Raw genomic sequence first — 24,939 nt, 5'->3', positions numbered from 1 at the left:
TTGTGTTTCGTGAAAAAGTGTTTTCTTCTTTATTTAACTGAATCACATGATACAGTTCTACAAACCTGACATATACCCAAACATTAAAAAAAAAAAAAGATTGTCCACGCATGCATATTACTTTACATAAAGGTAAAGATCAGACAAAAATGGACATAATACTTGAATATTGATTCTGTTTTATTCTTATTTACACTTTGGTGGGTATTCTTTTTGGCCAAAATTACTGAAGAATATTTATAGCTGCTAACATTTATTAAAAATGTGTAGGGACTGTACACAAGCTCACCAATTGACACATTCCATAAACAATATTAAAAGCAGTAAAAAGAACATGAGACAGCATCAGTGTTGTAATTCATGTTTACAAACCAGGCAATCTCAAAGTAGATCCAAAACTGACACCTGCTGGCTATAAAGTAACTGGATTCAGACTGGACCATGTATAGAAAATCCTTTAAGAGTCCTCGCTGTTGTCCAAAGGATGGAAGTCCACAACAGACCTTCTGATGCCGCAGTGAAAATGCTCCGTATCCTGAAATTAAAAAAAGAGCATAACACTGAGCAGGTAAACAAATATTCTTATTATGCAGCCATGTCTTTACTGGTCAAATATTTCTGATAGCATCTAAAAATCAAATGCCAGTTTTACATGTTTTTGAACAAAGATGTAAATAAATAAGTAAATGATGGTTTCCAGTGACAGATCAAATGATCATGAGAATTTCAGCTGTACACCAGGTGAACAACCAATTCTCACAAACACACTTACCAGACTGCTACTTGAGTCTGTCTTCTTTCTATCCAAAACAGTCAGCAATGTGACGGGTCGTCAGCCTCGACTCTTGTGGTTGGCATAGCTGGGGAAGCCAAACTGGGAGACCATCAGGTTGGAGAAGCAGAGTGGCATGAAGCCATAGATCTGTGTCAGCTTGTTCAGACAGTAGGATCTCTGAAGGAGGTGTTCTGGGCGATGCCACATACCCTGATACCCACTGCTGGCATCCTTTTCCAGGTTGCGGAGGTCCACGGGTTTGACAAAGACCCCAGACGGTTTCTTAATGCTGCCTGTGGAGTGTTTCCTCAAATACAGCGCTACAGCAAAGTTTGTGGCAATATCGTCACAATTCTGTGTTTCGTCCACCAGCGCGTGCACTGTTTGAGGTTGGTCCTGGAAGAGCTGCAGGTAGCGGCGGTGGAAGAAGGCAGCACCAATTAACACCATGGAGTATCTGCAGCAAGTGGATCAGGATATAAGTACACCAAAAAGATGCAGTATATGTGAAGCTTTCAAAGAGAGGCACAACTTACTTGTCACCTCCAGATGTTTCTGGGTCCTGCAGTTCAAAGCTGCCATAACTGTACACCCCTCCTGGTGTTGAGACATGTTTCCTTGGGACAAACCCAACAATCTGGTCTGGAAATTGCTGTGGAACCAAAGTTCGAACGACTTCGGTCAGTAACATTGTGTATGTTGCAGTTAAATGTTCAATTACCACTCTCAACTGTATTTTTCATTGAACGTACTACCTTCCAGACAGAGAAAGCAAAACTGAGGTCAGGAACACTGACGAGGGTGTCGTCATCCAGCATCAGCACAGCTAAGGATCAGAGCAAAAATAAGTAAAAAGACACTAAATAAAGATGTTGACACAGACACAAACAATATGAAAGTTATAGACGAACTGACCATCAGTATCAATCTCAGGGAATGGTTGTAGTCTGTTTCGCATTCGGTTGCTGGTCTGCTCCTTGAAGACCACAGGGACGGGATGAGGCCCCAAAGAGTTCCATAACTTCAGGGGTGTCTGCTCCCCCACGTTGTTCCAGACAATGATAATCCGCTGAAGATGAGGTACTGCCTGGTAGTGGTTCAGGAGTTTGAGCAAAACGTCTGTGCGGTTGTAAGTTTGAATGATGATGGTAAATCTCTGCTCCTCCTCTGTGCTGTCACCGTGGAGGCCCTGTGCAGGATTGTCCTGTTGTGATGTGGCCCGGCGAAGCACTCCCAGGACGCCACGACCTCCTTGGTCCTCAGCGGGGGGCAGCAGAGCTGTCAAGGCTGCACCCACCAGGAGAAGAAGCAGAATTGGCCAAACCAAATAGATTCGTCTGAGCCTGATGCAGCAACGGGGGACCCTGTGTCACAGAAGGTGCAGGACATCCTATTACAATGTACTCCAGATTTTGTCGCTTCCAGTTGAGACATCCCAGAACATTAGCTTTTACAATAGACTCCGGCGAGGCTAGATGAAAATAGGGCTGGGCAATATATCAATATCTAATCTAATAAAAAGAGGTGTGACCTATGTGGCCTGTGTAGTGATACAATCCGGCATTGATTTTGAGTCACTGGGTCACATGACATGGAAACCATTGAAAAAAACTGTTGAATTTTGATAAAAATATTGATATAAAATAGAAGAAGTTGTAAAATCCAATAAAAAGAGGTGTCTCCTATGTGGCCTGCGTAGTGATACAATTCGGCATTGGTTTTGAGTCACTGGGTCACATGACATAGAAGCTATTGAAAAATAAAGCTATTGTCATATAAAAATATTTTTGCAAAACAAATACATAACACATTGGCAATCAAAATAAGTGCTACATAAAATCAGTTTAGTATAAAAAAAAATTTTTAATAATAATTTTCACTAATATCATCAAGTCAGCATGAAGAAACAATGTTTTTGTGTGAATCAAAACAAACAATAGTGTAATTTATTGATGGTCCCTAAGTCAGCCTCCACCCCAGCCCAGCCCGAGGTTCTGGGAGGGGAGCTAACCGTCCTCCTGCTGCCAACACTGGGTGAAACTGAGAAAGAGACGCCGCTGGGTATATTAAAAGATATCTATATCTATCATATGTTATTTTTGTAGAGACTCTTTTACTGCATTCATTCATGTCCAGGTGAAGCTTTCTGAACACACTGGTTCTGCCAGGAAGTGTCTAAAAGATATTCCTGGTGCACATTAACAGTTTAACCAGCATCGTTAAAAGATTGATTATAGAAGGTAAACATCTGGAGAAAATCAGCAGGTTGATTTTATTGACAAAGTGAGTCCCACAATAGTTTTGACTCGAAGGTCCAGAATCCCTAGCTAGCTCATTAGCCATGTTTTGTAAACAAATCACAGTAGATATTAGCCGACGGCAAAACTTTCTTGCTGTATGAAAACACGACTTTATGCTCAACTCTTTTATTACTTCCTACGTGACGAAATACGTTAAGTTTACCGCCGCACGGAGGAGGTGTTTGTTTGTATTCAGAGCAGTAGAAGTGATGGTTTATTTCTTTCCGTAACTCAACACTCACCTCATTTTGTTTGCACTTCAGACAGCCCGCTTTACATGGTCGCCATGTTAACTGACTTTGACCAGAGACCTTAAAAGCTAAGAGCTAACAAGCTAACATCAGCAGAAACGTAGTACGAGTGGCAGCCACAGCTAAAAAAAATAAAATAAATAAAAGTGAACGGCTCTGTTTAAAGCCTTCAGTTATTTGAGAAATAATAATAATTAAAGCTGCAAGCAGCGATGAACGGGCCCTCGCAGTCCACGCGGGTCGGGGCGTGCTGCTGTCGGGGCGTGCTCCTTTCCCGAACCCATTGCCCCGTTATTGTGCGCGCATGTCTTAACTGGTGAAAGTTCACAATGACAACAGATTAGAAAATTTTTCGCCAGGTCTGATCTATATTCCAAGACAGGGGGAATATTAATTGTGTGTCTCTGTTGGCCCAGTTGATCTCAGTTGCTACGGTGATGGTTGTCGGAACTCCCTAGCAATGGCCTGTGACCACAGCTGCTGTCTGTGACAGAGCTGATCTGAGAGTGATTTCTGGCTCAGAAGTAGGACTTCAAACTACTGCTATATCTTCAAAACCAAACATGATATCGGCAAAATTTCTTCACCGTCAAGCCAGAAAGGCCTTAAAGAACACAGCCATAATTTTTTGTGGTCCTAGCTTCTAAAATGTGGTAATAGGAGCGAGTTCAAAACAGGTGCAGTTTGAAAAATCCTGGAAAATCCTCCTCCCGATTAACATTGGAGTAAATGGAACAGTTGAGAGCTACTCTTGTTGGTTAGGGGCAGATAAATCAAAAACCGTAAATCCTACTGATAAAGAAGACACATTGGGAGAAAGAAGACAAGTGTGGCTACAACTCTGTGAAAAAATCACATTTCTACTGTGTAATTTGTGGCTGGGATCGTCAGAGAAAGAGAATTTCTGAGAGTTTTTTTTTAGTCTCCCACACTCTGGCAGTTGGTTCTGCACGAACATTCCGCAATACACAATCATTGAAAAAACTAAAATTTTCAAAATTCTTTAAAATTCACTCAGCATCATTAAAGGGTCACAGTTCAAAAACGAAACATTGTGGGAAAAAAGTTCAAATACGACTTAAATAGACAAGACCCGTGCCTACATTTTAAAGTTTGAATGGTGTTTCTAGGTGAACGTAGGCCAGAGCTAGGAGATGTTTGAAAAACGTCGAAGAAATGCTCATCGTGCCATGGAACATTTTTGGTGTGTGAGTTACAGGGGCCAGTCTATACCACGCCTATGAATTTCATGTCCATAAGTGTTATGGTGTGGGCACAGTGCCAAATATAAAAAGAAACTGCCACCAGAGCGCCATCTAGTGTCAGATCGGTAACCCCTTTGTCAGCTATCCTCAGGAGGGCATTGGCAATGAGTGTACCAAGTTTTGTGTTAATTCGACCCACCGATGTGGAGATATAAAATACTTCAATTTAAAGAGCGCCACCTAGTGGTCATCCACCAAAATTTTGCACAGAGCCTTATGGGCTCATGGGGAAGTAGTATCCTGAGTTTCATGTCATTTGGACACACCAATGTGGAGATATGCAACACTTCCTGTTTGGAACGAAATCTGCAGGAAGTTGTTATGTAATAACTTGAGTATTACTTGAAATTCCAAAATTCTTTTAATAACTTTTTGTCAGAAGGGTCCACAGATGTTGTGTGCAAAGTTTCATGCAAATCGGTGAAATTTCCTGGGAGGAGTTCGAAAAAGTAGGTTTTCGACATTTTGCGAATTTGCGGAAAAAAAACCTGGGGCGGAAATGGGCGTGGCCTATATCAGAAGACTCAGCAGAATTCACTGAATGCGTGGATGTAAGGTTTTTGAATGTGCGACAAAGTATATGGGAGTTATTAGCCAAAACGCACTGTCCTTGATTATAGCGCCACCTAGTGGTGAAAATTCACAACGACAACAGATTATAAAATTTTTCGCCAGGTCTGATCTATATTCCAAGTTTGGTGAGTTTTGGGGTATGTTGCGGCCGCCAAATATGCGATCCTTTGTGAGGAAGAAGGAGAATAATAATAATAATTAAAGCTGCAAGCAGCGATGAACGGGCCCTCGCAGTCCACGCGGGTCGGGGCTTGCTGCCGTCCGGGGCGTGCTCCTTACCCGGACCCAATGCCCCGTTATTGTGCGCGCATGTCGTAACTGATAGCCGTCGTTACATGCTGCTGTTGTTACATGCTGCTGTCGGGGCTTGTTCATGCAACAACTTCCGTTGAGGAATCAAAAGTGAAGGCAGTGAAGCTGTCATTTCGTCATTTAGCAATAAAAGCGCCACCTATTGGTCAATTTGCACGAAATTTGGTAGAAATGCTCATCGTGCCATGGAACACAATTGCCAAAAGTTTTGTGTTCATCGGACTGTGTTTCATCAAGATACACAAGAATGTCTGTTTGACCACAATGTGCAGGAAATTGTTGTTTTATATTTTGGGCGTTCTGTGGACTAGCACATTTCTTTTAATAACTTTTTGTCAGGAGGGTCCACAGATGCTGCGTGCAAAGTTTGGTGCAAATCGGAGAAATTGCCTGGGAGGAGTTCGAAAAAGTAGGTTTGCGACATTTGGCGAATTTGCGAATGGAAATTCAGTGCGAACGTGGGCGTGGCCTACATCACACGGTTCGGCTGTATTCAGGGAACATATAGATATAATGTTTAACAATGTGCACCATATTATGTGGGAGTAATTAGCAAAAAACTTTTTTTCTTGATAATAGCGCCACCTGCTGGTCATTTTTGGTGTGTGAGTTACAGGGGCCGGTCTATACCACCCCTATGAATTTCATATCCATAAGTGTTATGGTGTGGGCACAGTGCCAATTATAAAATGAAACTGCCACCAGAGCGCCACCTAGTGTCAGATCGGTAACACCTTCGTCAGTTGTCCTCAGGAGGCCATTGGCAATCAGTGTACCAAGTTTTGTGTTAATCTGACCAACCGATGTTGAGATATAAAATACTTCAATTTAAATAGCGCCACCTAGTGGTCATGGGCCAAGATTTTGCACACAGCCTTAGGGGCTCATGGGGAAGTAGTATCCTGAGTTTCACGTCATTTGGACAAACCAATTTGGAGATATGCAAGACTTCCTGTTGTGACCCGAATCCACAGGAAGTTGTTATTTAATAACTTGAGTACTCCTTGGTGTATCAAAATTCTTTTAATAACTTTTTGTCAGAAGCATCCATAGATGCTGTTTGCAAAGTTTGGTGCAAATCGGTGAAATTGCCCGGGAGGAGTTCGAAAAAGTAGGTTTTTGACATTTCGCGAGCTAGCGAAAAAAAACGGTAGGCGGAAATGGGCGTGGCCTATATCAGGTGATTCAGCAAGATTCACTGAACGCGTGGATATAAGGTTTTTGAATGTGCGACAAAGTATGTGGGAGTTATTAGCCAAAACACACTTTCCTTGATTATAGCGCCACCTAGTGCTGAAAATTCACAACGACAACAGATTATAAAATTTTTCGCCAGGTCTGATCTATATTCCAAGTTTGATGAGTTTTGGGGTATGTTCAGGCAGTGAAAAATGCGATCATTTGGGAACAAGAAAAATAATAAGAATCACAAGGATTACAATAGGGACCTCGCAGGTTCCCTGCTCGGGCCCTAATTAAAGCTGCAAGCAGCGATGAACGGGCCCTCGCAGTCCACGCGGGTCGGGGCGTGCTGCTGTCGGGCGTGCTGCTGTCGGGGCATGCTGCTGTCGGGGCTTGTTCATGCAACAACTTCCATGGAGGAAATGAAAGTGAAGGCAGTGAAGCTGTCATTTCGTCATTTAGCAATAAAAGCGCCACCTATTGGTCGATTTGCACGAAATTTTGTAGAAATGCTCATCGTGCCATGGAACACAATTGCCAAAAGTTTTGTGTTCATCGGACTGTATTTCATCAAGATACACAAGAATGTCTGTTTGACCACAATGCGCAGGAAATTGTTGTTGTATATTTTGGGCGTTCTGTGGACTAGCACATTTCTTTTAATAACTTTTTGTCAGGAGGGTCCAGAGATGCTGCGTGCAAAGTTTGGTGCAAATTGGAAAAATTTCCTGGGAGGAGTTCGAAAAAGTAGGTTTGCGACATTTGGCGAATTTGCAAATGGAAATTCAGTGCGAACGTGGGCGTGGCCTACTCACACTGTTCGGCTGTATTCAGGGAACATATAGACATAATGTTTAACAATGTGCACCATATTATGTGGGAGTAATTAGCAAAAAACGTTTTTTCTTGATAATAGCGCCACCTGCTGGTCATTTTTGGTGTGTGAGTTACAGGGGCCAGTCTATACCACCCCAATCAGTTTCATATCCATAAGTGTTATGGTGTGGGCACAGTGCCAATTATAAAATGAAACTGCCACCAGAGCGCCACCTAGTGTCAGATTGGTAACCCCTTTCTCAGCTATCCTCAGGAGGGCATTGGCAATCAGTGTACCAAGTTTTGTGTTAATCCGACCAACCAATGTCGAGATATAAAATACTTCAATTTAAATAGCGCCACCTAGTGGTCATGGGCCAAGATTTTGCACAGAGCCTTAGGGGCTCATGGGGAAGTAGGATCCTGAGTTTCACGTCATTTGGAAAAACCAATGTGGAGATATGCAGGACTTCCTGTTGTGACCCGAATCCACAGGAAGTTGTTATTTCATAACTTGAGTACTCCTTGGCGTATCAAAATTCTTTTAATAACTTTTTGTCAGAAGCATCCACAGATGCTGTGTGCAAAGTTTCGTGCAAATCGGTGAAATTGCCTGGGAGGAGTTCGAAAAAGTAGGTTTTCGACATTTCGCGAGCTAGCGAAAAAAAACGGTAGGCGGAAATGGGCGTGGCCTATATCAGGAGATTCAGCACAATTCACTGAACGCGTGGATGTAAGGTTTTTGAATGTGCGACAAAGTATGTGGGAGTTATTAGCCAAAACGCACTTTCTTTGATTGTAGCGCCACCTAGTGGTGAAAGTTCACAACGACAACAGATTATAAAATTTTTCGCCAGGTGTGACATATATTCCAAGTTTGATGAGTTTTGGGGTATGTTCAGGCAGTGAAAAATGCGATCATTTTGGCAGGAAAAAAAAAATAATAATAATAATAATAATAATAATCATTACAATTACAATAGGTCCTTGCAGTTTCACTGCTCGGGCCCTAATTAAAGCTGCAAGCAGCGATGAACGGGCCCTCGCAGTCCACGCGGGTCGGGGCGTGCTGCTGTCGCGGCATGCTGCCGTCGTTACATGCTGCTGTCGGGGCATGCTGCTGTTGTTACATGCTGCTGTTTGGGCATGCTGCTGTCGAGGCTTGTTCATGCAACAACTTCCGTAGAGGAAACAAAACTGAAGGCAGTGAAGCTGCTGTTTCGTTATTTAGCAATAAAAGCGCCACCTATTGGTCGATTTGCACGAAATTTAGTAGAAATGCTCATCGTGTCATGGAACACAATTGCCAAAAGTTTTGTGTTAATCGGACTGTATTTCATCAAGATACACAAGAATGTCTGTTTGACCACAATGTGCAGGAAATTGTTGTTTTATATTTTGGGAGTTCTGTGGACTAGCACATTTCTTTTAATAACTTTTTGTCAGGAGGGTCCACAGATGCTGCGTGCAAAGTTTGGTGCAAATCGGAGAAATTGCCTGGGAGGAGTTCGAAAAAGTAGGTTTGCGACATTTGACGAATTTGCAAATGGAAATTCAGTGCGAACGTGGGCGTGGCCTACATCACACGGTTCGGCTGTATTGAGGGAACATATAGATATAATGTTTAACAATGTGCACCATATTATGTGCGAGTAATTAGCAAAAAACGTTTTTTCTTGATAATAGCGCCACCTGCTGGTCATTTTTGGTGTGTGAGTTACAGATGCCAGTCTGTACCACCCCAATCAGTTTCATATCCATAAGTGTTATGGTGTGGGCACAGTGCCAATTATAAAATGAAACTGCCACCAGAGCGCCACCTAGTGTCAGATCGGTAACACCTTCGTCAGTTGTCCTCAGGAGGCCATTGGCAATCAGTGTACCAAGTTTTGTGTTAATCCGACCAACCAATGTGGAGATATAAAATACTTCAATTTAAAGAGCGCCACCTAGTGGTCATCGACCACAATTTCGCACAGGGCCTTAGGTGCTCATGTAAAAGTAGTATCCTGAGTTTCATGTTATTTGGACACACCAATGTGGAGATATGCAGCACTTCCTGTTGTGACCCGAATCCACAGGAAGTTGTTATTTAATAACTTGAGTATTCTTTGGCATATCAAAATTCTTTTAATAACTTTTTGTCAGGAGCGTCCACAGATGCTGTGTGCAAAGTTTGGTGCAAATCGGTGAAATTGCCTGGGAGGAGTTCGAAAAAGTAGGTTTTCGACATTTCACGCGCTAGCGAAAAAAAACGTTAGGCGGAAATGGGCGTGGCCTATATCAGGAGATTCAGCAAGATTCACTGAACGCATGGATATAAGGTTTTTCAATGTGCGACAAAGTATGTGGGAGTTATTAGCCAAAACACACTTTCCTTGATTATAGCGCCACCTAGTGCTGAAAATTCACAATGACAACAGATTATAAAATTTTTCGCCAGGTCTGATCTATATTCCAAGTTTGATGAGTTTTGGGGTATGTTCAGGCAGTGAAAAATGCGATCATTTTGGCCTAAAAATAATAATAATAATAATAATAATAATAAGAATCATTCGAAAAACAATAGGGACCTCGCAGGTTCCCTGCTCGGGCCCTAATTAAAGCTGCAAGCAGCGATGAACGGGCCCTCGCAGTCCACGCGGGTCGGGGCGTGCTGCTGTCGGGACATGCTGCTGTCGGGGCATGCTGCTGTCGTGACATGCTGCTGTCGGGGCATGTTGCTGTCGTGGCATGCTGCTGTCGTTACATGCTGCTGTGTGGGCATGCTGCTGTCGAGGCTTGTATATGCAACAACTTCCATAGAGGAATCAAAACTGAAGGCAGTGAAGCTGCTGTTTCGTCATTTAGCAATAAAAGCGCCATCTATTGGTCGATTTGCACGAAATTTAGTAGAAATGCTCATCGTGCCATGGAACACAATTGCCAAAAGTTTTGTGTTAATTGGACTGTATTTCATCAAGATACACAAGAATGTCTGTTTGACCACAATGTGCAGGAAATTGTTGTTTTATATTTTGGGCGGTCTGTGGACTAGCACATTTCTTTTCATAACTTTTTGTCAGGAGGGTCCACAGATGCTGCGTGCAAAGTTTGGTGCAAATTGGAGAAATTGCCTGGGAGGAGTTCGAAAAAGTAGGTTTGCGACATTTGGCAAATTTGCGAATAGAAATTCAGTGCGAACGTGGGCGTGGCCTACATCACACGGTTCGGCTGTATTCAGGGCACATATAGATATAATGTTTAACAATGTGCACCATATTATGTGGGAGTAATTAGCAAAAAACGTTTTTTCTTGATAATAGCGCCACCTATTGGTCGATTAGCACGAAATTTGGTAGAAATGCTCATCGTGCCATGGAACACAATTGCCAAAAGTTTTGTGTTAATCGGACTGTATTTCATCAAGATATGCAAGACTGTGTGGTTTACCACAACGTGCAGGAAATTGTTGTTTTATATTTTGGTCGTTCTTAAGACTATCACAATTCTTTTAATAACTTTTTGTCAGGAGAGTCCACAGATGCTCTGTGCAAAGTTTGGTGCAAATTGGAAAAATTGCCTGGGAGGAGTTCGAAAAAGTAGGTTTGCAACATTTGGCGAATTTGCGAATGGAAATTCAGTGCGAACGTGGGCGGGGCCGACATCACACGGTTCGGCTGTATTCAGGGAACATATAGATATAATGTTTAACAATGTGCACCATATTATGTGAGAGTAATTAGCAAAAAACGTTTTGTCTTGATAATAGCGCCACCTGCTGGTCATTTTTGGTGTGTGAGTTACAGATGCCAGTCTATACCACCCCAATCAGTTTCATATCCATAAGTGTTATGGTGTGGGCACAGTGCCAATTATAAAATGAAACTGCCACCAGAGCGCCACCTAGTGTCAGATCGGTAACACCTTCGTCAGTTGTCCTCAGGAGGCCATTGGCATTCAGTGTACCAAGTTTTGTGTTAATCTGACCAACCGATGTTGAGATATAAAATACTTCAATTTAAATAGCGCCACCTAGTGGTCATGGGCCAAGATTTTGCACAGAGCCTTAGGGGCTCATGGGGAAGTAGTATCCTGAGATTCATGTCATTTGGACACACCAATGTGGAGCTGTGCAACACTTCCTGTTTTGACCCAAATCTACAGGAAGTTGTTCTTTAATAACTTGAGTATTGTTTGGAATAGCAAAATTCTTTTAATAACTTTTTGTCAGGAGGGTCCACAGATGCTGTGTGCAAAGTTTGGTGCAAATTGGTCAAATTGCCTGGGAGGAGTTCGAAAAAGTAGGTTTGCGAAATTTTGCGCGCTAGCGAAAAAAAACGGTAGGCGGAAATGGGCGTGGCCTATATCAGGAGATTCAGCAAGATTCACTGAACGCGTGGATATAAGGTTTTTGAATGTGCGATAAAGTATGTGGGAGTTATTAGCCAAAACACACTTTCCTTGATTATAGCGCCACCTAGTGCTGAAAATTCACAACGACAACAGATTATAAAATTTTTCGCCAGGTCTGATCTATATTCCAAGTTTGGTGAGTTTTGGGGTATGTTCAGGCAGTGAAAAATGCGATCATTTCGTCAGAAGAAAAAAAAAAAAAAAAATAATAATCACTACAATTACAATAGGGTCCTTGCAGTTTCACTGCTCGGGCCCTAATAATAATCATTACAATTACAATAGGGTCCTTGCAGTTTCACTGCTCGGGCCCTAATTAAAGCTGCAAGCAGCGATGAACGGGCCCTCGCAGTCCACGCAGGTCGGGGCGTGCTGCTGTCGGGGCGTGCTGCTCTCGGGCGTGCTGCTGTCGGGGCGTGCTGCTGTCGGGGCATGCTGCTGTCGTGACATGCTGCTGTCGGGGCTTCTACTTGCAACAACTTCCATTGAGGAAATGAAAGTGAAGGCAGTCAAGCTGTCATTTCGTCATTTAGCAATAAAAGCGCCACCTATTGGTGGATATGCACCAAATTTGGCACAAACCCTCATGTGGGCATGGAAGACAAATCAAAAAAGTTTTGTGTTAATCGGACTGTATTTCATCAAGATATGCAGGACTGTGTGGTTTACCACAACGTGCAGGAAATTGTTGTTTTATATTTTGGTCGTTCTTTATACTATCACAATTCTTTTAATAACTTTTTGTCAGGAGAGTCCACAGATGCTGTGTGCAAAGTTTGGTGCAAATTGGAAAAATTGCCTGGGAGGAGTTCGAAAAAGCAGGTTTGCGACATTTGGCGAATTTGCGAATGGAAATTCAGTGCGAACGTGGGCGTGGCCTACATCACACGGTTCGGCTGTATTCAGGGAATATATAGATATAATGTTTAACAATGTGCACCATATTATGTGGGAGTAATTAGCAAAAAATGTTTTTTCTTGATAATAGCGCCACCTGCTGGTGATTTTTGGTGTGTGAGTTACAGATGCCAGTCTATACCACCCCAATCAGTTTCATATCCATAAGTGTTATGGTGTGGGCACAGTGCCAACTATAAAATGAAACTGCCACCAGAGCGCCACCTAGTGTCAGATCGGTAACCCCTTTGTCAGCTATCCTCAGGAGGGCAGTGGCAATGAGTGTACCAAGTTTTGTGTTAATCCCACCAACCGATGTGGAGATATAAAATACTTCATTTTAAATAGCGCCACCTAGTGGTCATGGGCCAAGATTTTGCACACAGCCTTAGGGGCTCATGGGGAAATGGTGTCCTGAGTTTCACGTCATTTGGACACACCAATGTGGAGATATGCAACACTTCCTGTTGTGACCCGAATCCACAGGAAGTTGTTATTTAATAACTTGAGTATTCTTTGGCGTATTAAAATTCTTTTAATAACTTTTTGTCAGGAGGGAACACAGATGCGGTGTGCAAAGTTTCGTGCAAATCGGTGAAATTGCCTGGGAGGAGTTCGAAAAAGTAGGTTTTCGACATTTTGCGAGCTAGCGAAAAAAAACGGTAGGCGGAAATGGGCGTGGCCTATATCAGGAGATTCAGCAAGATTCACTGAACGCGTGGATATAAGGTTTTTGAATGTGCGATAAAGTATGTGGGAGTTATTAGCCAAAACACACTTTCCTTGATTATAGCGCCGCCTAGTGGTGAAAGTTCACAACGACAACAGATTATAAAATTTTTCGCCAGGTCTGATCTATATTCCAAGTTTGGTGAGTTTTGGGGTATGTTCAGGCAGTGAAAAATGCGATCATTTGGGAACAATAAAAATAAAAATAATAATAATAATAATAAGAATCATTCGAAAAACAATAGGGACCTCGCAGGTTTCCTGCTCGGGCCCTAATTAAAGCTGCAAGCAGCGATGAACGGGCCCTCGCAGTCCACGCGGGTCGGGCCGTGCTGCCGTCGGGGCGTGCTGCTGTCGGGGCATGCTGCTGTCGTGACATGCTGCTGTCCGGGCATGCTGCTGTCGAGGCTTGTTCATGCAACAACTTCTGTAGAGGAAACAAAACTGAAGGCAGTGAAGCTGCTGTTTCGTCATTTAGCAATAAAAGCGCCACCTATTGGTCGATTTGCACGAAATTTAGTAGAAATGCTCATCGTGCCATGGAACACAATTGCCAAAAGTTTTGTGTTCATCCGACTGTATTTCATCAAGATACACAAGAATGTCTGTTTGACCACAATGTGCAGGAAATTGTTGTTTTATATTTTGGGCGGTCTGTGGACTAGCACATTTCTTTTAATAACTTTTTGTCAGGAGGGTCCACAGATGCTGCGTACAAAGTTTGGTGCAAATTGGAGAAATTGCCTGGGAGGAGTTCGAAAAAGTAGGTTTGCGACATTTGGCGAATTTGCGAATGGAAATTCAGTGCGAACGTGGGCGTGGCCGACATCACACGGTTCGGCTGGATACAGGGAACATATAGATATAATGTTTAACAATGTGCACCATATTATGTGAGAGTAATTAGCAAAAAACGTTTTGTCTTGATAATAGCGCCACCTGCTGGTGATTTTTGGTGTGTGAGTTACAGATGCCAGTCTATACCACCCCAATCAGTTTCATGTCCATAAGTGTTATGGTGTGGGCACAGTGCCAATTATAAAATGAAACTGCCACCAGAGCGCCACCTAGTGTCAGATCGGTAACCCCTTTGTCAGCTGTCCTCAGGAGGCCATTGGCAATCAGTGTACCAAGTTTTGTGTTAATCCGACCAACCGATGTGGAGATATAAAATACTTCATTTTAAATAGCGCCACCTAGTCGTCATGGGCCAAGATTTTGCACACAGCCTTAGGGGCTCATGGGGAAGTAGTGTCCTGAGTTTCACGTCATTTGGACACACCAATGTGGAGATATGCAACACTTCCTGTTGTGACCCGAATCCACAGGAAGTTGTTATTTAATAACTTGAGTATTCTTTGGCGTATTAAAATTCTTTTAATAACTTTTTGTCAGGAGGGACCACAGATGCGGTGTGCAAAGTTTCGTGCAAATCGGTGAAATTGCCTGGGAGGAGTTCGAAAAAGTAGGTTTTCGACATTTTGCGAGCTAGCGAAAAAAAACGGTAGGCGGAAATGGGCGTGGCCTACATCAGGAGATTCAGCAAGATTCACTGAACGCGTGGATATAAGGTTTTTGAATGTGCGATAAAGTATGTGGGAGTTATTAGCCAAAACACACTTTCCTTGATTATAGCGCCGCCTAGTGGTGAAAGTTCACAACGACAACAGATTATAAAATTTTTCGCCAGGTCTGATCTATATTCCAAGTTTGGTGAGTTTTGGGGTATGTTCAGGCAGTGAAAAATGCGATCATTTTGGCAGGAAAAAAAAAAAAAAAACAAATAATAATTAAAGCTGCAAGCAGCGATGAACGGGCCCTCGCAGTCCACGCGGGTCGGGGCGTGCTGCTGTCGGGACATGCTGCTGTCGGGGCATGCTGCTGTCGTGACATGCTGCTGTCGGGGCATGTTGCTGTCGTGGCATGCTGCTGTCGTTACATGCTGCTGTGTGGGCATGCTGCTGTCGAGGCTTGTATATGCAACAACTTCCATAGAGGAATCAAAACTGAAGGCAGTGAAGCTGCTGTTTCGTCATTTAGCAATAAAAGCGCCATCTATTGGTCGATTTGCACGAAATTTAGTAGAAATGCTCATCGTGCCATGGAACACAATTGCCAAAAGTTTTGTGTTAATTGGACTGTATTTCATCAAGATACACAAGAATGTCTGTTTGACCACAATGTGCAGGAAATTGTTGTTTTATATTTTGGGCGGTCTGTGGACTAGCACATTTCTTTTCATAACTTTTTGTCAGGAGGGTCCACAGATGCTGCGTGCAAAGTTTGGTGCAAATTGGAGAAATTGCCTGGGAGGAGTTCGAAAAAGTAGGTTTGCGACATTTGGCAAATTTGCGAATAGAAATTCAGTGCGAACGTGGGCGTGGCCTACATCACACGGTTCGGCTGTATTCAGGGCACATATAGATATAATGTTTAACAATGTGCACCATATTATGTGGGAGTAATTAGCAAAAAACGTTTTTTCTTGATAATAGCGCCACCTATTGGTCGATTAGCACGAAATTTGGTAGAAATGCTCATCGTGCCATGGAACACAATTGCCAAAAGTTTTGTGTTAATCGGACTGTATTTCATCAAGATATGCAAGACTGTGTGGTTTACCACAACGTGCAGGAAATTGTTGTTTTATATTTTGGTCGTTCTTAAGACTATCACAATTCTTTTAATAACTTTTTGTCAGGAGAGTCCACAGATGCTCTGTGCAAAGTTTGGTGCAAATTGGAAAAATTGCCTGGGAGGAGTTCGAAAAAGTAGGTTTGCAACATTTGGCGAATTTGCGAATGGAAATTCAGTGCGAACGTGGGCGGGGCCGACATCACACGGTTCGGCTGTATTCAGGGAACATATAGATATAATGTTTAACAATGTGCACCATATTATGTGAGAGTAATTAGCAAAAAACGTTTTGTCTTGATAATAGCGCCACCTGCTGGTCATTTTTGGTGTGTGAGTTACAGATGCCAGTCTATACCACCCCAATCAGTTTCATATCCATAAGTGTTATGGTGTGGGCACAGTGCCAATTATAAAATGAAACTGCCACCAGAGCGCCACCTAGTGTCAGATCGGTAACACCTTCGTCAGTTGTCCTCAGGAGGCCATTGGCATTCAGTGTACCAAGTTTTGTGTTAATCTGACCAACCGATGTTGAGATATAAAATACTTCAATTTAAATAGCGCCACCTAGTGGTCATGGGCCAAGATTTTGCACAGAGCCTTAGGGGCTCATGGGGAAGTAGTATCCTGAGATTCATGTCATTTGGACACACCAATGTGGAGCTGTGCAACACTTCCTGTTTTGACCCAAATCTACAGGAAGTTGTTCTTTAATAACTTGAGTATTGTTTGGAATAGCAAAATTCTTTTAATAACTTTTTGTCAGGAGGGTCCACAGATGCTGTGTGCAAAGTTTGGTGCAAATTGGTCAAATTGCCTGGGAGGAGTTCGAAAAAGTAGGTTTGCGAAATTTTGCGCGCTAGCGAAAAAAAACGGTAGGCGGAAATGGGCGTGGCCTATATCAGGAGATTCAGCAAGATTCACTGAACGCGTGGATATAAGGTTTTTGAATGTGCGATAAAGTATGTGGGAGTTATTAGCCAAAACACACTTTCCTTGATTATAGCGCCACCTAGTGCTGAAAATTCACAACGACAACAGATTATAAAATTTTTCGCCAGGTCTGATCTATATTCCAAGTTTGGTGAGTTTTGGGGTATGTTCAGGCAGTGAAAAATGCGATCATTTCGTCAGAAGAAAAAAAAAAAAAAAAATAATAATCACTACAATTACAATAGGGTCCTTGCAGTTTCACTGCTCGGGCCCTAATAATCACTACAAAAACAATAGGGTCCTCGCAGTTTCACTGCTCGGGCCCTAATTAAAGCTGCAAGCAGCGATGAACGGGCCCTCGCAGTCCACGCAAGTCGGGGCGTGCTGCTGTCGGGCGTGCTGCTGTCGGGACATGCTGCCGTTGGGGCAAGCTGCTGTCGGGGCATGCTGCTGTCGGGGCATGCTGTTGTCGGGCGTGCTGCTGTCGGGGCGCGCTGCTGTCGGGGCTTCTACATGCAACAACTTCCATTGAGGAAATGAAAGTGAAGGCAGTCAAGCTGTCATTTCGTCATTTAGCAATAAAAGCGCCACCTATTGGTGGATATGCACCGAATTTGGCACGAACCCTCATGTGGGCATGGAAGACAAATCAAAAAAGTTTTGTGTTAATCGGACTGTATTTCATCAAGATATGCAAGACTGTGTGGTTTACCACAACGTGCAGGAAATTGTTGTTTTATATTTTGGCCGTACTTTAGACTATCACAATTCTTTTAATAACTTTTTGTCAGGAGACTCCACAGATGCTGTGTGCAAAGTTTGGTGCAAATTGGAAAAATTGCCTGGGAGGAGTTCGAAAAAGTAGGTTTGCGACATTTGGCGAATTTGCGAATGGAAATTCAGTGCGAACGTGGGCGTGGCCTACATCACACGGTTCGGCTGTATTCAGGGAACATATAGATATAATGTTTAACGATGTGCACCATATTATGTGGGAGTAATTAGCAAAAAACATTTTTTCTTGATAATAGCGCCACCTGCTGGTGATTTTTGGTGTGTGAGTTACAGATGCCAGTCTATACCACCCCAATCAGTTTCATATCCATAAGTGTTATGGTGTGGGCACAGTGCCAATTATAAAATGAAACTGCCACCAGAGCGCCACCTAGTGTCAGATCGGTAACACCTTCGTCAGTTGTCCTCAGGAGGCCATTGGCAATGAGTGTACCAAGTTTTGTGTTAATCTGACCAACCGATGTCGAGATATAAAATAGTTCAATTTAAATAGCGCCACCTAGTGGTCATGGGCCAACATTTGGCACAGAGCCTTAGGGGCTCATGGGGAAGTAGTATCCTGAGTTTCACGTCATTTGGACACACCAATGTGGAGATATGCAACACTTCCTGTTGTGACCCGAATCTACAGGAAGTTGTTATTTAATAACTTGAGTATTGTTTGGAATAGCAAAATTCTTTTAATAACTTTTTGTCAGGAGGGTCCACAGATGCTGTGTGCAAAGTTTGGTGCAAATCGGTAAAATTGCCTGGGAGGAGTTCGAAAAAGTAGGTTTTCGACATTTCGCGAGCTAGCGAAAAAAAACGGTAGGCGGAAATGGGCGTGGCCTATATCATGAGATTCAGCAAGATTCACTGAACGCGTGGATATAAGGTTTTTGAATGTGCGACAAAGTATGTGGGAGTTATTAGCCAAAACACACTTTCCTTGATTATAGCGCCACCTAGTGGTGAAAATTCACAATGACAACAGATTATAAAATTTTTCGCCAGGTCTGATCTATATTCCAAGTTTGATGAGTTTTGGGGTATGTTCAGGCAGTGAAAAATGCGATCATTTCGTCAGAAGAAAAAAAAAAAAAAAAAAAATAATAATCACTACAATTACAATAGGGACCTCGCAGGTTCCCTGCTCGGGCCCTAATTAAAGCTGCAAGCAGCGATGAACGGGCCCTCGCAGTCCACGCGGGTCGGGGCGTGCTGCTCTCGGGCGTGCTGCTGTCGGGACATGCTGCCGTTGGGGCAAGCTGCTGTCGTGACATGCTGCTGTCGGGGCTTCTACATGCAACAACTTCCATTGAGGAAATGACAGTGAAGGCAGTCAAGCTGTCATTTCGTCATTTAGCAATAAAAGCGCCACCTATTGGTGGATATGCACCGAATTTGGCACGAACCCTCATGTGGGCATGGAAGACAAATCAAAAAAGTTTTGTGTTCATCGGACTGTATTTCATCAAGATACACAAGAATGTCTGTTTAACCACAATGCGCAGGAAATTGTTGTTTTATATTTTGGGCGTTCTGTGGACTAGCACATTTCTTTTAATAACTTTTTGTCAGGAGGGTCCAGAGATGCTGCGTGCAAAGTTTGGTGCAAATTGGAAAAATAGCCTGGGAGGAGTTCGAAAAAGTAGGTTTGCGACATTTGGCGAATTTGCGAATGGAAATTCAGTGCGAACGTGGGCGTGGCCTACATCACACGGTTCGGCTGTATTCAGGAAAGATATAGATATAATGTTTAACAATGTCCACCATATTATGTGGGAGTAATTAGCAAAAAACGTTTTTTCTTGATAATAGCGCCACCTGCTGGTCATTTTTGGTGTGTGAGTTACAGGGGCCAGTCTATACCACCCCTATGAATTTCATATCCATAAGTGTTATGGTGTGGGCACAGTGCCAAATATAAAATGAAACTGCCACCAGAGCGCCACCTAGTGTCAGATCGGTAACCCCTTTCTCAGCTGTCCTCAGGAGGCCATTGGCAATCAGTGGACCAAGTTTTGTGTTAATCCGACCAACCGATGTCGAGATATAAAATACTTCAATTTAAATAGCGCCACCTAGTGGTCATGGGCCAACATTTGGCACAGAGCCTTAGGGGCTCATGGGGAAGTAGTATCCTGAGTTTCACGTCATTCGGACACACCAATGTGGAGATATGCAACACTTCCTGTTGTGACCCGAATCCACAGGAAGTTGGTATTTAATAACTTGAGTATTGTTTGGAATATTAAAATTCTTTTAATAACTTTTTGTCAGGAGTGTCCACAGATGCTGTGTGCAAAGTTTCATGCACATTGGTGAAATTGCCCGGGAGGAGTTCGAAAAAGTAGGTTTGCGACATTTCGCGAGCTAGCGAAAAAAAACGGTAGGCGGAAATGGGCGTGGCCTATATCAGGAGATTCAGCAAGATTCACTGAACGCGTGGATATAAGGTTTTTGAACGTGCGACAAAGTATGTGGGAGTTATTAGCCAAAACGCACTTTCCTTGATTATAGCGCCACCTAGTGCTGAAAATTCACAATGACAACAGATTATAAAATTTTTCGCCAGGTCTGATCTATATTCCAAGTTTGATGAGTTTTGGGGTATGTTCAGGCAGTGAAAAATGCGATCATTTTGGACAAAGAAAAAATATAACAAAAAATAATAATCATTACAATTACAATAGGGTCCTCGCAGTTTCACTGCTCGGGCCCTAATAATAATAAGAATTCTTACGATTTCAATAGGTCCTCGCACGGAGTTCCGTGCTCGGGCCCTAATAAAATGCGGTTTACTCCTTTACGTTTGCGTTTTCTACGCAACGGTGTCGTACGTCAGTCTTCACTCACTTGAGCGCTTTGAAAACAGACGCCATCTTTGTGGGCTGAACCAACGGATTACCCATAGGCCTGCCTGTCGTGTCATTTGGTTTTCCTCTCGGAGGCATATCTCCTCCCACCCCAGAGATGCTAATGTGTTTGCTTTGAAAACTACAACACGCAAAACTACTTCACAATGGGCTTCAACTTGAAAGTCCACATTTGTCACAGCAAAGCTCAGGTACGTGTCGTTGGCGGTGCGGTGTTTGCAACGGGTATATAGTATGAACAAAAAGTGCTTTGGAAGGATGTGGGTAGTCTTTATTGTTGCAGATGTGTAATAGCAGGCTAGGACCCAGATGTTCGTTAAAGTTAGCAGATAATAATAACTAATAATGACTTTTATTTTCATCACAGGTTGCCCAGCACTGCTCAGGTGAACATGACTGACACGTCAGTGCTGCATTGTCCTACAGTCCCACTTTCCAATGGTCTGCAGATGCCAATATTGGGATTAGGTACGTTTTATTTTGGTAAATCCTGGGTGTGTATCATGACAACAATGCAAATATAAAACTCAACATATTGTATGGTGCTGCTTTACCTATTATTACCATTATTTTTTACACATTTGTTTTTGTTCACATCAGATGATTTGTTTTGTCAATGAATGAATTGTAACATTCAGACTTAGAAAGTCAATTCTGAATTTCTCTTTCTGTTTATTTTTCAGTCAGACATTTTTTTCTCTCTCAACAATGAACATACTGTAGATTTGTGTTCGTAAAGGGCCTTGGCGCTATTGTTTCTGAATATACCAAAAACAAAGACGACCACAAAAGACCTTTGAATTCAGACAGCCTGTGATTTGTCTAACATCTCCTCTCTTTAACAGGCACATCACGTTTTGGCGGATACTCTCATGATGCCATTTTGTACGCTCTTACTGAGTGTGGTGTGCGCCACATTGACACAGCAATGCGCTATGGCTGTGAGGAGAAACTGGGTCAAGCTCTCAAAGAAAGTGGAATACCTCGAAGGGATCTATGGATCACTGACAAACTCTGGCCATTGGACTACGGGTACAAAGCTGCAAAGAAGAAGGCTGACTCCTGCTCAAGGATGGGGGTTGAATATTTTGGTATGAAACTACAGTTTTCTTTGTTGTTGTTTTGCTCTGTCTAATAATGCTTGTTCTGTGCATCTTTGTCAGTATCTCAACTCATCACCTGCCCCCTTTTTTTCAGATCTGTACCTGATGCACTGGCCGGGGTCAATGCGACCAGGCTGCTCCAACAGGGAGGTGAGAGCTGAGACCTGGAGAGCTTTGGAGGAACTTTACGAAGAAGGTACAGAACATAGATAGATACTTTATTGTCATTGCATTTTTGAAATACAGCAAAACTTTGTTCGGCAGCAATCCAGGCCGTGGCAGCATCAAATATAAGTATACAAAATATGCATATTACGAATAGTCGATAACGTGCTGAGAGTGGGATATCCATACAGCATAAGTATCTCTGTCACTGAAGGGGTGTGCCGTGCTATTGGAGTGAGCAACTTTCTGGTCCACCACCTGGAACAGTTAAAGGAGGACTGCAGTGTTGTGCCACATGTGAACCAGGTAGGGGTTTAGTTTTTTGTTTTCATAAAATGTATTTATTTGGTTCTTAGGGGAATTCAGGGCAGATTTGGGGAATGATATTTTTGTTTCAGATATGATAATAAAAAAAGACTGTAGTTGTGAGGGTGCGATCGCTCCTGCGTGAGGGTCCCCATATCCACACTTATGGCAGTATTTCTAAGTAGCTTTCGTCCATAAACTTATATTAGTCTGCTGTTTGAGTACTAACTTGCCCCATAAACTTGCCTATGATGCATCTTAAAAATGTTCTCATCAGGTGGAGTACCATCCTTTCCAGCAGCCCAGTAACCTGAAGGAGTACTGTCAGAAGGAGGGAATCGTGGTTGAAGGGTACAGTCCTCTTGCCAAGGGTCAAGTCTTCAGCGACCCAACTGTTCTCCAGATAGCAGAAAAGTACAGACGCACACCAGCTCAGATCTGCATCCGCTGGAGCATTCAGGTTGTTACATTGATCAGACATTGCCCTCAGTTGAGTTAGCCTGACACATATGTCACAAGTTATATAATTAATGCCGTGGTTTTCCTTCTTTTCCTCAGAATGGAGTTGTCACGATACCAAAATCCATCAAAGAGAAGAGGATAAAAGAAAACTGTCAAGTGAGTTGGAATTGCTTTGGTCAGTCTTTTGGATGATTGCACATTAAGCTTCGTAAAAACTGTTGAAAATTGAGAGGTTGAGAAAGATTCATTATGTTGAGATGGACAAATCTATGGAAGCCCTAAAGGGCCATGCATTCATACATTTTATTTCCTCCATTTTCCCGTGATAATGAGTTAATTTCATTTGTTTTCTCGAGATCTCGAGTTATTATCTCGAAATAACAACTGCCGTTTTCCTGAGATAACGGGATAATTTTCCCGAGATCTCGAGATAACGAAACTTTGTTTTCCCGAAATAACAATATAATTAATTTGAGATCTCGAGATAACGAAACTTTGTTTTCCCGAAATAACAATATAATTAATTTGAGATCTCGAGATAACGAAACTTTGTTTTCCCGAAATAACAATATAATTAATTTGAGATCTCGAGATAACGAAACTTTGTTTTCCCGAAATAACAATATAATTAATTTGAGATCTCGAGATAACGAAACTTTGTTTTCCCGAGATAACGATATAATTAATTCGAGATCTCGAGAAAACAGCAGTTGTTATTTCGAGATAATAACTCGAGATCTCGAGAAAACAAATGAAATTAACTCGTTATCACGGGAAAACGGAGGAAATAAAATGTATGAATGCAGGGCCAGGCATTCATACATTTTATTTCCTCCGTTTTCCTGTGATAACGAGTAAATTTCATTTGTTTTCTCGAGATCGAGTTATTATCTCGAAATAACAACTGCCGTTTTCCTGAGATAACGGGATAATTTTCCAGAGATCTCGAGATAACGATAAAATTAATTTGAGATCTCGAGATAACGAAACTTTGTTTTCCCGAGATAACGATATAATTAATTTGAGATCTCGAGATAATGAAACTTTGTTTTCCCGAGATAACGATATAATCAATTCGAGATCTCGAGATAATGACTGTGATATGATAGGCCTGAGATTATGGAGACGCCCGGGACCTCGTAGCTGGTCAGCTATGTAGTTAACGACGACATCAGGCTCACTTAGATTGTGCCACCGATATAGCGGAAGCCTTGCTAACCGTCTTTTTAGATTACGCACACTAATGTGTATATTATCTATAATAGCAAGGCATAATGCTATTTCAGCCTGTGTCAGGCCTTGATTGAAAACATATGTGGTGCGGTGATCGATATGCTCCTGCTCCTCTGACATTGCTACACTGAATGATGTTTCCTGCAATGATTTAATATACTACACTATCGTTTTGTTTTTTGAAACAAAGTTTCGTTATCTCGAGAAAATTATCCCGTTATCTTTGGAAAACGGCAGTTATTTCGAGATAATAACTCGAGAAAACAAATGAAATTTACTCGTTATCACAGGAAAATGGAGGAAATAAAATGTATGAATGCCTGGCCCTTTAGGGCTTCCGTACAAATCAAGCATGCATGAAGACAGAAAACATATTAAAAAGACACGTGTTAGACTCAGTTAGACGTGCAGCTAGTGGCCCGGACAGGAGGGTCGGAGTGGTATTATGAAAAAGGACAGGCTAGTACGAGCATGCTAACATCAGTAGACATCTCTGCAACACAGTACACTTTGATATAATATCAAAACTCCCATTTCTTCACATTCTGTTGATATTTTTAGTTTGGATAAGTTTAATTGAATATTTCAAACTACATTTCTGACATATTGGACCTTTAAAGGATAGATTGAATTAAATTCATTTCTTCATTTCACCCTCTTCCTCCTCCTCTACCTGTACATAGGTGTTTGGGTTCCAGCTGGAGGAGTTGGACATGGCCACTTTGGGGAGTCTGCATGAAGACAGACGTGTGACGTGGGATCCAACAGACGTGGAGTAACAATATGCGAGATAACCAAGAGTGTGAAAAAGTTTTTAAGTGCCTTACTTTATAGAAATAACTATTTAAAAATAAATGTCTAAATACAAAATATTTGCTTTTGCTGAAATAAAGCTGTCACACTGAGGACTTGAACCTGTGCTGAAGCCTCTGGTAAATACATATTCTGGTAA

At 42.3% G+C, this 24,939-nt stretch overlaps 2 protein-coding genes across 3 annotated transcripts; one reads left to right on the top strand and one right to left on the bottom strand.

The window, feature by feature from the left end:
- On the bottom strand, positions 1-3,474 carry extl2 (exostosin-like glycosyltransferase 2). The gene is made up of 6 exons (XM_073490816.1): positions 3,318-3,474; positions 1,691-2,139; positions 1,531-1,601; positions 1,312-1,427; positions 773-1,232; positions 1-535 (listed from the first exon to the last, which is right to left on the bottom strand). Exons 1-5 carry the CDS (start codon positions 3,320-3,322, stop codon positions 833-835), a joined length of 1,041 nt encoding a protein of 346 aa, XP_073346917.1. The 5' UTR covers positions 3,323-3,474; the 3' UTR covers positions 1-535; positions 773-832.
- On the top strand, positions 2,794-24,901 carry LOC141016448 (uncharacterized oxidoreductase ZK1290.5). 2 transcript variants are annotated; one of them, XM_073490818.1, is made up of 8 exons: positions 2,794-2,836; positions 21,086-21,186; positions 21,564-21,809; positions 21,916-22,017; positions 22,201-22,292; positions 22,570-22,752; positions 22,851-22,910; positions 24,671-24,901. In XM_073490818.1, exons 2-8 carry the CDS (start codon positions 21,111-21,113, stop codon positions 24,764-24,766), a joined length of 855 nt encoding a protein of 284 aa, XP_073346919.1. In that variant the 5' UTR covers positions 2,794-2,836; positions 21,086-21,110; the 3' UTR covers positions 24,767-24,901. The 2 variants fall into 2 exon arrangements, with proteins under 2 accessions (XP_073346919.1, XP_073346918.1); XM_073490817.1 differs by lacking the exon at positions 2,794-2,836 and adding an exon at positions 20,693-20,909.
- The last annotated feature ends 38 nt before the right edge of the window (positions 24,902-24,939 follow it).

Source organism: Pagrus major, chromosome 21 (assembly GCF_040436345.1).
Source record: "Pagrus major chromosome 21, Pma_NU_1.0".
Lineage (NCBI taxonomy): Eukaryota > Metazoa > Chordata > Actinopteri > Spariformes > Sparidae > Pagrus > Pagrus major.
The sequence above is the reverse complement of the archived record's forward strand: the minus strand, read 5'-3'. Positions and strand labels throughout refer to the sequence as shown.